Below are 12,471 nucleotides of genomic sequence, written 5' to 3'. Positions count from 1 at the left end.
TTCACAAAATTTAAAACAAGTACCTATGGTGTGTGTGACTTCCACCTTCCACACTGAGGCACCCTGCTCCTCCCACTCTGGCACCAAATACTCTAAAGGAAACACGTGGTTTGGGTTGTTTTCTCAACTGTTATTTCTCTGATTTGCTTATTTATTAACTATTGGTTGTTGACGCTAATGACGAGCCTAGTGATTCTCTAGTTGTTGAGACGCGAGTCTAGACATTCCTTCCCTCTCTAGGTGCCTTGGCTGAGAACCCACACGTCTGAACAAAGCCAGTCTGTGGAGAGACCCCGAGGCCTCGGCCGAGTTCTGTCCTGTTGCCAGCCCTCGGATGCACGCCTCGCCTCTGGGGGGCGCACTCCCGAGGGCCGTTCCCAAACCTGCAAATTCTTTGATGCATTTCATGTTGCTTGGAGAAACTAGATGTCTGGTCCCGTTGGGGGGAACCTGCATATGTATATCGTGATGAGTGCTCCTGGTTGCTCTCACTCTGGGAGCTTACACGATGCCTTTAGAACATGCACTACTGGCCTATGATACAGAATAAAGGCAGCTCGAGGAGTGTGCGACAATATCCATCATTTCAACCATCTGTAGGGGTGCAGCTCAGTGCACTAATCCATTCCCAGTGCGGTGCATGACACCACTGTCTGTACCCAGAACTCTTCCATCTTCCCCAACACAAACTCCACACCTACTGAACAGCAGCTCCTCCCCTCTCCTCCCGGTCCCTGGTGACCGTGAATCTACTTCTGTCCCTGGGCATTTGCCCGCTGTAGCTACCCCATTTAAGTGAAATCGTACAACGTGGGTCCTTCTGTGTCTGGCTTATTACACTTAGCACAGTGTGTTCAAGGTGCATAGATGTTGTAGCCTGTGTCAGAATTTCCTCCCCTTTCGTGGCTCATCCAGTGTGGCTGCATGCCACAGTGTGTCCACCTGCGTATGGACGTTTGTTCTGGCTGTTGTGCACAGAGCTATGAACGCGTGTACGTGTACACATTTGAGCTCCTGTTTTTAGTTCTTTCAGACAGATGCCCTAAATTGCTGGGTCACGTGACAATTCTGTGTTCAGCTTTATGAAGACCTTCCACACTGTCCCACAGTGGCCGGATCTTTTCGCATTCCCACCGGCAATTTGTGAGAGCTCGTCTGCACGGTCCCAGCACTTTGATGCTCTCTACTCTGCAGCTGTCTCAGTGGACGGGCAGTGGGACTGTGTGGTTTAGATTTGCGTTTCCCTGACAACGAATGATGTTGAGCGTTTTTTCATGTGCTTACTGGTCACTAATAGAGTTTCCTTCAGAAATGCCTGTTCAAGTCCTTGCCCATTAAAAAACGTGGGTTGTGTGTTTTTGCTGTTGAGCTGTAAGAGTTCTTTATACATTCTGGACACTAGACTCCTCATGAATATTTGTATTAAACTTCACAGCCACTTTATCAATCATTATTTAAGTTTTTCAGTACCACATTTTAAAGTCATGTGAATGTTTTCATCATTCCCATACTGTTGAATACTTACGTTTTAATTTTTCCACTATAAGTCATATTGTATTGTTTATCTTTTTTAAATAACTTTTTGTTTTGCATACACCTTTCCCCACATCAGATGAATCCCTTGCAAGGTATGTTGGGTGTAATTATAAAATCTGGGATTTATATTTTCTAAGCCTTAAATATTATTCTAGATTTATTTATACATAAATAAAAATACATATATACTTCTAACATAAATAGGGTTATACGTGTATCATTATACAATATTTCTTGCTTTGAACGATTCCAGTTACAGAGAAACTCTACGTTCGACAGGGGTTGCCGCTCTCCACCACCTGAGGCACATTAGCTGTCCGTCGTATTTACCTTGGAGTTATGTCCTCATTTCACTCTGCTTTTCCTCCAGTAAACATGTCCGAAAGTCAACGGTGGTGACTAGGGCACTGTTAGCTTTGCTGGGGCTCCATGACCAGGTTGTGGGGTGCTCCTGCGGGCAAGGGCCGGGGTGTGCTTCCCCCTTTGGGCCCCTCGCACACATGCAGGTGGGGAGGGTTGCTGGCGGGCAGAGACAGCCTGGTTCTTGTTTTGCTCACGTCCCCACCCAGGGACCCTCCTTATTCCCTGTACAGGTGGTGGCAGGGTTCTCGCCCAGCAGGCGGCTGGAGAAGGAGCTCCTAGGAGGCCGCTAACCGTCAGACCTTCCAGGGACCCGTTTTCTTGATTTTTACTTTTAACCTTGAAAGGACTTGCAGTATTTGCTATCACAGCACAATGAGAGCAATCACTCCTGTGCTGCTGAAGCCCCCGCCCCTTGCCAGAGGCCCATTTACTGTCTGGAAGGTTAGGGGGGCAACCTCCCACAGCTCAGGAAGGGCGAATGTCCTTGGTCACCTTCCTGACAGCCCCCCACCCCCCGCCCCCCCCGTACAGGGCAGAGCTTTGCCCTCGATCTGGACTTGACAAAGGGAGGTGTTTTCTTTCCACGGAGACGGGACCAGGCCCTTCCTGGGTCACCCGTGTGTGCCTAGGACCCACCACGGCCCTCGGCCCCTTGGGAAGTTGGTTGGGATGATTTCCCAGGGTCGGTTTTTCCCTGCCAGGGAAGCCGGAGGCACCGCTCGGTGGACATTTGTCCTGTTATCTGAAGCAACCTGCAGCTCAGGGCGATGCCCAGGTCTTTGGAAGCTGATGGGGCACGGCAGGGCTGGAGGGGTGCATGTGGGGTGCTCTCTTCATCCCCTCAAGGTCCTGGATCCCACGCCGAACCAAGAGGCAGCAGAGCCTGGGAAGGAGATCGAGGGCAGCGTCCACAAAGCCCGTCCCCAATCTGAGGTCCACCTTAAAGCACTGGTCCCCTCCCCACCCTCTGGCTGTCACCTGATATGCTGGGGGAGCTGTGAGACAACCGACACACCTGAGGCTCAGCAGAGCCCAGGCTAGGTGCCAGGGACGCTCGTTGGCAGTCTCCTCCCTGCTGCGTCAGGGAGAAGTCTGTGTCCCCGAAGGAGGGACAAATACACGCTGTGGAGGGCCCTGCTTGGTACGAGGGACTTCAGTCTCCTTTTCACGTCCGGGCCCCACCTGACACCTGTCCCAAGATTTCCTCCTGAGATCAGTTAATTGAGACGCAGATGAGCAGACAAAGCTGATCCCCAGGCGCAGGGGGAGGCAGATGCCGGCCCACCTTCGAGGCCTTGGGTCCCACAGAGGAGGGTGGGAGTGGAGCGATTAGGTGCAGAGGAGAGGAGGGGAGGATTGAGACAGGACACCCAGAAGTCAGGCTGACAGAGGAAGGTCCCTGAAAGACCTGGGGCTGGCTGAGAGGAGAGGACAGCTCATCAGGCTGACGCAGAGCTCTGCAGGGCGGGGAGCAGGGGAGGGCAGCTGGGCAGTCAGGGTGCCCGAAGGTGCAGTGGGCAGCCCAGGAGGCTCCGGAAGGGCCAGCTGGGCTGTAATAAGCCAGGCCAATAAAGAGGGAAATACAACTTCTGGGTTTCTTTGTTTCATTCTTTTTTCTCCCTCTTGACAACTTAGAAAGTTGCTTTTACAAACTATTTCATCTCTGTTGAACTCAGGTCAGAGACAGTAGAGGCGGGGGCAGGAGAGGGTGAGGGGGCTCAGACTTGGCCCCCCAGTCCCCTGCTGTTTCCTGGAAAAGAGCTGCGGCCAGGCCCCTCACACACCTGTGAAGTGCTGCGGTGGGAGGTCGAGCCTGTCAAGGAGCCCACCTCCATGCTGGATAGCGCCGGTGTCTGCACCTACACCCTCCCGCCTCCCTCCTTAGTGTTCAGGCTTGGCTTGGGGCGAAGGCCCCACCCCCACCCCACCCCTCCCCCACTGGCCCACAGTGGGATCCTCTCGAGTTTCTGGTAATTGTATCAGGGCTGCATCATGTTGCTAAAGCTACAGATACCATCTCGCTAAGGGTAACTCTTCCCTGCCAGAGCCCCCGAGGCTGGGCCCAGGCACAGAGGAGGGACCACGCACCACTGGGGAGTGGGATGAGTCTGGGGCATGAGGGTCTGTTAGGCAGAAGCAGGTTGGCCGGGGATCCAGAATGGTGTTGAGGTACACTGCCATTTGCCACTGGAGCCTATGGCACACGGGGGGCAGGAGCTGGGTAGGGGTCCCGGAGGGGCCCCCGAAGCTCCTGGAGCTGTTGTAGATTGTCTTCTGATAGCTCCAGCTTGGCCCTACTGACAAACCCCCAATCCTGGGTCCAGGCACAGAGAGCCACCCCTGCCCGGACCTGGCCAAGCGACAGGCCCCCGGCACAGGTCCACCTTAACTGGGCAACCCTCTGGGCGGGGCGCAACCCCGATGCCATCTGCGCAGACAGTCTGGGTGCAGGACGGGCTTGCACGCCACACGCACTGCTTCCAGCCTGCCACCCTGGCTCCTCACGCCGGGATTGCAGCCCAGCACCATGATCCAGAGCGCCTCAGAGCCTGACGGCTCCAGCTGGGGCTGGGGCTGGGACGGGGATGGGGACGATGACTGGGACAGTGCTGCGCTCACCCTGCTGGCACTGGCTGTCGTGGCTGCCACGGCGCTGGCTTTGCACTGGTTTGGCTCTGGGCAGGACCAGGAGGCAGCAGGACCCGCATCCACAGGCCCCCGAGCCCAGCCTTCTTTGGCAGGAGGAGCTGAGCCAGCCCTGCCTCCAAAAGTCAAGGTCAGTGGTGGCATCGAGGGACACAGCTCAGGGCCGAGGAAGCCAGACCCTCCAGGACTTGGCCAGGGGAGTCCAGCTGCAGCAGGCATCTGGGACCACCAGCCCCCCGGAAATGGAGATCTGACCACCACAGCTGCGCCTCCACTCAAGACACCCGGTGAGGTGGCCAGTGCAGGGGCCTTGGGACAGCAGCATGGTGACTCCACCCCGGAAGTCCCCCGAGGGGAAGCAAAGGAGCACCTCAGCCCAGGTGCTGCCCTCCTGGGTAGGAGCAAAGTAGGGGGGATGCCTGCCCCTCTCCTGATACACTTCACTCCCCGGAGTCCAGACAGCGAAGTGGAGGTACAGGCGGAGGCAGGAGGCATCCACGCCAAGGTGCTGGCTCACCAGGCCCCAGCCCGCACAGTGGAACAGGACACCAGCTCCTGGAAACAAGGAGTGGGGCCACCCCGCTCAACGGGGAGAGGTTCAGGCAGTCGGCGGTGGCAGGTGGGTGACAGCTCAGGAGATAGAACCTGCCGCACCCCAAAGCTGGATCCCCTACGCCTGGGCGCTGTGGTGAGTGTGTGGGATGCTGTGGATGCAGCCAGCAGCCTCTCTGCAGATGCCCAGAGGCCCCCTCACCCCCAAGAGCTGCCCCCACCTGACTCTGTGCAGACTGGGCGCCTGACAGATGGCTCAGAGAGGGGATGCAGGAAAAGCGGCCTCCAACCAGCCCCAGTTTTAGCTCTGGATTCAGGGGCCAAAGCTGGTGAGAGCAGTGAGGTTGAGCCCGGGGCCCCCAGGGAGTTTCAGGGGTCCCCACCTTCAGTGGAAGGCTGGCCCTGGGCAAGGAGGGAGGTCCTTGTCACCAGGAGCTTCAACCAGACCTCAGGCTCCATGGGCCCGTGGCCAGAGGAGCAGCAGTGGGGACACCCACCCGTGTCCCAAGGACAGGGGACCACAGTGGCCTCCATTGTGGGAAAGGCTGAGGTCTCTGGAGACCACTCTTTCTTCAGCTCAGGGCCAGGCAGGACAGAAAAGCAAGGGGCTCACAGTGTTGGAAAAGGGGGAGGATCTCAGCGAGGCCAGGGGACACTGAGCAGAGGGCAAGGGGCTGGTGGTCTGGACACAGGGAAGCCAGCCACAGACAGCCTCAGCTGTGCCCTCTGTCCATTGCCCTCAGCCACCACCCCCCTACGCACCAGTAAGCCCACCTCACCCTCAGCTAACAGAACAGAAGCACATCCCCACCGAGACCTCTTACCTGCAGACCCAGTTCCAGCTGCATCCCCATCCCCAGCTGCAGCCGCAGCCCCAGCTATAGCCCCAGCCTCAGCACCAACTGCATCCCAAGTCCCAGCTGCAGCTGTAGCCCCAGCAACATCTTCAGCCCCAACTGCAGCTTCAGCCCCAGCCCCAGTTACAGCCCCAGCCCCAGCACCAGCTGCAGCCTCAGCCACAACTTCGGCCCCAGCTCCAGTCCCAGCTGCAGCCTCAGTCACAACTTCAGCTCCAGTCCCAGCTGCAGCCTCAGTCACAACTTCAGCCCCAGCCCCAGCCCCAGCCCCAGCTGCAGCCTCAGCCACAACTTTGGCCCCAGCCCCAATCCCAGCTGCAGCCTCAGTCACAACTTCGGCCCCAGCCCCAGCCCCAGCCCCAGCTGCAGCCTCAGCCTCAGTCACAACTTCGGCCCCAGCCCCAGCCCCAGCCCCAGCTGCAGCCTCAGCCACAACTTCGGCCCCAGCCCCAGTCCCAGCTGCAGCTTCAGCCATAACTTCGGCCCCAGCCCCAGCCCCAGCCCCAGCTGCAGCCTCAGTCACAACTTCGGCCCCAGCCCCAGCCCCAGCCCCAGCTGCAGCCTCAGCCACAACTTCGGCCCCAGCCCCAGTCCCAGCTGCAGCTTCAGCCATAACTTCGGCCCAAGCCCCAGCCCCAGCCCCAGCTCCTGCCCCAACCCCAGTTGCAGACACTCCTCCATCTGTAGCCCCAGCCCCAGCTGCAGCCCCTGCCCCTGCCCCAGCTGTAGCTCCTCCTCCATCTGTAGCCCCAGCCCCAGCCCCAGCCCCAGCTGCAGCCTCAGCCACAACTTCGGCCCCAGCCCCAGTCCCAGCTGCAGCCTCAGCCATAACTTCGGCCCAAGCCCCAGCCCCAGCCCCAGCTCCTGCCCCAACCCCAGTTGCAGACACTCCTCCATCTGTAGCCCCAGCCCCAGCTGCAGCCCCTGCCCCTGCCCCAGCTGCAGCTCCTCCTCCATCTGTAGCCCCAGCCCCAGCTGCAACCCCTGCCCCCACTAGTAAGTTATTGCCTGCATGTCCGGAGCCTAGTGGGGCTATCTGCAAGAGCAACCAGGAGGGGCAGATCTCAACTAGCTGGGGAAACCTTATTTCAATGGTTCTTAGGAATCACCCCTTCCCCAGGCAAGAGAAGCCTCAAGGGACAGCCCAAAGGGCAGCTCTGGGCAGCTCTAGAGAGTCCAGCACTCCCACAGCCTCGGAGAACAAGGAGTCTGGTTCTCCCTCTGAAAGGGCCACTCTGGGTCTCAAGGACAGGCAGGACTCCCCAGCTGAGATGGTCATAGGGGCAGGCACAGGGCACCTGGCTGAGACTGGATATCTGCCACAGCAGAGAAGCTCCGAGACAAACGAGGCTGCAGTGCCCAGGGCCCCAAAACAGCTGCCTGAGAAGATGAAGCCTGGGCCTGCACCTTCCCCCACTGCCAGGGGAGACCCACAGCCTGTGCCCAGGCCACGGAAACGCAGCATGTGCGAAATAGAAACGGCAGAGAGCTCGGAGTGGAAGGTCAGCCAGGTGGCCCCAAGAGAGTCGCCAGGGGAGAGGCTCAGCCCTGTAAGCAGCAGGGCCGCCCTCGCAGAGAGACAGAAAGAGGCCCGCAAGCTCATGGTGTTTCTGCAGAAGCCTGGGAGCTGGGGGGTGGTGGAGGGGCCCCGGAAGTCCAGCTCCCTGGCCCGGGAGGCTGCCTTGGCAGCAGCTCTGCAGCGGCAGCTGGACCTGGGCAGCTGCCTTGACGTACTAGCCTTTGCCCAGCGGCACGGGAAGACTAGCCTGGCCCAAGAGACCTATGCCTTGATGAGTGACAATCTGCTGCATGTGCTGGGGGACCCAAACCTCTACCGGCAGCTGAATGGGACTGACCGAGAGCGCATCCTGAGCCTTCGGACTGGCAGGGGCCAGGCCGTGCTGGGGGTCCTCGTGCTGCCCAGCCTCTACCAGGTGAGCCGCTCAGGGCTCACAAGGGGCCCTCACATGGAGGAGGCTCCTGTCGCAGGTCCTGCGCCCCTACCTCCTCCATCGCAGCTGCACACATTCAACCCCCAAGAGAACACATGGCGGCTCCTGACCCAGGTGCCGGAGGAGGTCCCGCTGCGGGGCTGTGGTCTCTGCACCATGTACAACTACCTGTTCCTGGCGGGAGGCATCCGTGGCTCTGGTGCTAAGGCCGTCTGTTCCAATGAGGTCTTCTGCTACAACCCGTTGACCGACATCTGGAGCCAGGTGCGGCCCATGCAGCAGGCCCGGGCCCAGCTCAAACTGGTGGCCCTGGATGGGCTGCTCTACGCAATTGGGGGTGAGTGCCTGTACAGCATGGAGTGCTACGACCCCCGCACAGACACCTGGACCTCGCGTGCGCCCCTCCCTGCAGGCACCTTCCCTGTGGCACACGAGGCTGTGGCATGCCGTGGCGACATCTACGTCACTGGGGGCCACCTCTTCTACCGCTTGCTCAGGTACAGCCCTGTGAAGGATGCGTGGGACGAGTGCCCCTACAGTGCCAGCCACAGGCGTTCCAGCGACATGGTGGCACTGGGGGGCTTCCTCTACCGCTTTGACCTGCTGCGTGGTGTGGGTGCTGCTGTGATGCGCTACAACACGGTGACGGGCTCCTGGAGCCGAGCCGCCCCTCTGCCCCTGCCAGACCCTGTCCCACTCCGCTGCACGGTGCTGGGCAACACCATCTACTGTCTCAACCATCAGGTCACCGCCACCTTCACGGTCTCTGAGGGGACCGCCCAGTTCCAGGCCAAGGAGCTGCAGCCCTTTCCCCTGGGGAGTAAAGGGGTCCTCTGTCCATTCATCCTGACGCTGCCCCCCTCGGACCCACTGCAGACTGCCCTCTGAGCTACTCGGCACCAGGACTGCAGCTGCTCTCTCCAGGCAGACCGTGGGGGGGGGGGGCTCTGAGGCCAGGGGGGCACAGGGAGGTGGCCGCTCTTCTTTCTGGGACAACTTCCCTTTTCTGTTATGAGTCTGCTGTTTTCCTTCCCACCCCTCTCCCCCTCCTGTGATAGAGCTCAGGCTCCCTGCACCTGTGATCTGGGCGCTGGGTGTCCCTAGCACACCTGAGCCCTCCTGCCTGTGTGAGTGAGTCCGGGCCCCAACGCCTCAGCTCACTTACACGAACCCTCCTCGAGACGGCAGGCTCCCAGGGCCAGGTTCCCCTATCACAGCACCAACCACACTGCCTACATTCCCAAGGACCTGGACTTGGCCGGCTGAGGAGTCAGCGACTGCTCAGCCCAGGAAGGAGGTGGCTTCCCTGGGGCTCAAAGCTAGGCAAGGGGACCACTCGGGGCTGGGAAGAGAGATCAGGTGCAAGAACCCCCGGGAAAACATCCCTGCACTTGGGATTTTCTGCCCGTCCTGAGGCCTTGGGAGGCCTGGCACAGCCATCCCGACACAGCTCCTAGTTCTCCTTTGTCAGGTTGGTCCCGGAACCCTTGTCTGTGACCCTGCTTTGTTGTCCACAACGCCTGCCCATAACCCCAGCCCAGGCCTGGCTGGGATCCCTGGGTCTCATGCCCCTCTGCAGCCTTGTGGGGTCTCTCCCACATGCTCAGTCCCTCCACTTCCCACCCCACTTCTCACCAACCCCCTTCTTAAATGGGACCTGGGCTGCACCCTAACTCTGCCCCTCAGTAGCTGTGTGGACTTGGGCGAGACACCTAACTTTGTGTTTTCACCTGTGATGTGGGGACAATGGACATGTCACTCATGAGAACTCTGAGAACATAGGTCACATATATGAGCACCTGGCGCAGCCCAAGACACATAACAATAATGTTCCCCTTGACCCACTTTGGGACCCTCCACAGGAAGGTAAATAAATCTGAATTCGACCCTCTGAATTCGACCATCCCACCCTCTGACCTGGTTTGTCCCCGGCTGCCCTTTTTGCTTTTCTTTCTGTGCTTGGCACTAAATATGCTTAATTCACTGGCAGCATCGGCATCTCACACTCCCTGTGTTTTGTTTGTGGCAGGGAGGGATGGACAGGAATCATCAGGTTGTGTTTGAAAATAAGTTTATAGAGAAACAAGTGCTGTGCACACAGCTGTGTATTTGGGTTGCTGTTTCTCCACCAGGCAGAGAAGGCTCCACCCACCAGTGGCTCATCACGTAGGCAGACAGCTGCCCGCGGCAGTGGGGTGGGGGCCTACTGCGTGCGCTTGGTCTCACTGAGCAGCTCTTGCCAGTTCTTCTCCATCTCTTCTTTACAGTTGAGGAAGGCGTCCTCCAGCCGGCGCATGGCCTCTGCCAGCGTGGGGTTGGTGCGTATCACCACCATGTCGTAGGCCATCCATGTGGCCTGCACTGCAACAACCGACAGGCTCTGGTCAGGCCACAGGGTGGGGCTGTGGCTTTGGAGCACCCCAGGGGCCCACCCCATTATTCCATGGAGAGAAAGCTGGTGAGATACTTGTTACAGGGCTCACAAGCCCCCATTAAAGCTCCCCCCTGCACAGAGCAGTGATGAAGCTTCCCTCGTCTCACACAAGCCTGACCTTCTGGGTGCCTCAGCCCACGACACTACAAGCCCGGAGACGGTTCTGCTAGAAAATGCTAGAAAAAATTAGAGCAAACACAGGTCCCTACCTATCCACAGTTTACAGCTAGTGGGTGCACGCAGGCCTCAGGGAGTGATAACACCCACCAAGCTCAACTGCGTGCTCAGGTAGGGCTGACCACTCCCTCCTGCAGGCCCTGAGCCTCAGGTGGTCGTGCTCAGTGGCCTGGGGTGCCTGTCCACTTCCACCTGGGCACCTCCATGCTTTTATTACGGCCAGTCCAGAGCTCCTCCTTCTGGTAAGGCTTGCTGAATCCATGGTAGGTGTCCTTTGCTGCTCTCCACTGCACTGACCACCTTTCTTGTCCTCTCCCTTTGAGGGCAACTGGAGGGCGGAGTCCCCTGGGCCTAGAGGTAAACACGTGCTGCTTGCCCTGAAAGCCCACGCCCACACCCTTCCCTCTGCAGCCCCCCCCCCACACTGCTGTGGCTCTACCTTCTAGAACTTCAAAAAGCAAAGGTCCTAGCCCTCTTGCATGCCAGGGAGAAGTTGTTAGACAAGGTATGTGCAGTATCTCAACACAGAGAAGGCCAGCAATCCTTGAACTTTGGGAAGCATGGGAGTCCCCCTGCAGAGCAGCTGGAGCTCAGGTGGAGTCAGACTTTCCCTCCAGCTCAGCACTTGCCGGCTGTGTGACCTACAACAGCGACTCAGAACTGCTCCCCTTGGCCTTCCATCGGTAAGGGACAGAGGGTCCTAACCTCGGCTCCCGTGAGGGTTAAGTGATGACAGCAAACTGCCTCGTGTACGTCAGGTGCTCAAGAGAGAATGAACGCTGACTACAACATAAGTAATGGGGGTATTTGGAGCAAAGAGTTAAGGGAGGTAAGAAGTTACAACGCAGAGGGAAAATCAGCTCACAGAAATGGATTTCATTTAATCCTACACAGCAGACGGAATTCCAGCTGAGTTTCCTAATGCCAACGCAGAAAAGAAAACATGCTTAGTTACAGAACTCTGCGACCATAAAATAAAAAGAAGTCCGTTGTGTAAGACACCTTTATCCTGAGAAAAAATCGTCCTATAGGGGTATTTTGTGAGAAGTGTAATGCAGCTGAAAACGCCCTTGAGTACGGTGATTATGAGTCCTTAGTTAAACTCAAGGTGAAAGAGAGCTGGTAGCCCAGCACCGAAGCTTGGTTCAGGAAAGGCGGTTCAGTGAGGCACCAAACACTGCGGTAAGCGCATAGCCCTCTTCTGACTGATCCAGGACAAATACAACGCAAACAGCAGGAAGGGCTCGTAATCACCGGACCCCCTCCAGCCGTGCACGCCTCTTGAGCTTTTCACTCCCTCGTTATTTGCTGAACGCCTCCTTTGTGCAGCACTTCGCTAAGGCAGCCCCCGTGACACAACAATAGGCAGGACAGACGCTCCCCCACCCTCCGGAGCTTCTGGGCCGGTTGCAGTGGGAGGAGACAGAAACATGTCGGGCAATTCCAACGGCGAAAGGCGCCGTGAGGGAATAAGCAGTACGCTGTTGACAGGGAGATGGGGTGGGAGGAGCCTTATTACAGACCAGGTGGGGAGGGCAGGCCCCCTCCGAGGATTTGTGGATTTGTCATAAGGTCTGAGGAGTGGCAAAGCCAAGGTCCTAATCTGTGAAGGGGCCTGAACAGCAGACGTTCTGAGAGGCTAATCAGGGCTCGCCCTGTACCCTCTGATAACCTGCTGGGTAGGACCAAGATCCTCACACAGAAATTAAGATGTGCGCTGTGAACCCTGCTTAACAAAGGAAAAAAAAAAAAAAAAAAAAGCCGAGCCTAGCAGTCATCGCTGCCCGGAGGCACCTCCCTCCACACCTGCTCCGAGCCACCGCCTGCACCGCTTCCTGCCTCCCTGCCGACTGAGCAGCCCTTACAGACGAGTCCTCGGGATCCTGTTTCAACCAATAGGGCTGAGGCTTTCCCCACCCAATGGGAGCAGCTATATTCCGCCCAATCGGGGACC

The 12,471-nt window shown here is 58.1% G+C and overlaps 2 protein-coding genes across 2 annotated transcripts; both read left to right on the top strand.

Annotated features, from left to right (window-relative positions):
- Positions 1-4,426: 4,426 nt before the first annotated feature.
- On the top strand, positions 4,427-6,951 carry LOC139440767 (uncharacterized). The gene is made up of 2 exons (XM_071220800.1): positions 4,427-5,580; positions 5,958-6,951. The coding sequence occupies exons 1-2, from the start codon at positions 4,427-4,429 to the stop codon at positions 6,949-6,951; spliced, it is 2,148 nt and encodes a 715-aa protein (XP_071076901.1).
- A 94-nt stretch (positions 6,952-7,045) lies between these two features.
- LOC112321658 (kelch domain-containing protein 7B) lies at positions 7,046-8,794 on the top strand. The gene has a single exon (XM_045187261.2). It carries the CDS (start codon positions 7,046-7,048, stop codon positions 8,792-8,794), a length of 1,749 nt encoding a protein of 582 aa, XP_045043196.2.
- The last annotated feature ends 3,677 nt before the right edge of the window (positions 8,795-12,471 follow it).

Source organism: Desmodus rotundus, chromosome 3 (assembly GCF_022682495.2).
Source record: "Desmodus rotundus isolate HL8 chromosome 3, HLdesRot8A.1, whole genome shotgun sequence".
NCBI lineage: Eukaryota > Metazoa > Chordata > Mammalia > Chiroptera > Phyllostomidae > Desmodus > Desmodus rotundus.
The sequence above is the reverse complement of the archived record's forward strand: the minus strand, read 5'-3'. Positions and strand labels throughout refer to the sequence as shown.

Excerpts from the sequence above, each read along its gene's own strand:
- LOC139440767 (XM_071220800.1), top strand. The coding sequence starts at position 4,427 with ATGATCCAGAGCGCCTCAGAGCCTGACGGCTCCAGCTGGGGCTGGGGC. Across the intron at positions 5,581-5,957 it reads CCGTGGCCAGAGGAGCAGCA|CTGCAGCCGCAGCCCCAGCT; the intron begins GTGGGGACACCC and ends CCCCATCCCCAG.
- LOC112321658 (XM_045187261.2), top strand. The coding sequence starts at position 7,046 with ATGGTTCTTAGGAATCACCCCTTCCCCAGGCAAGAGAAGCCTCAAGGG.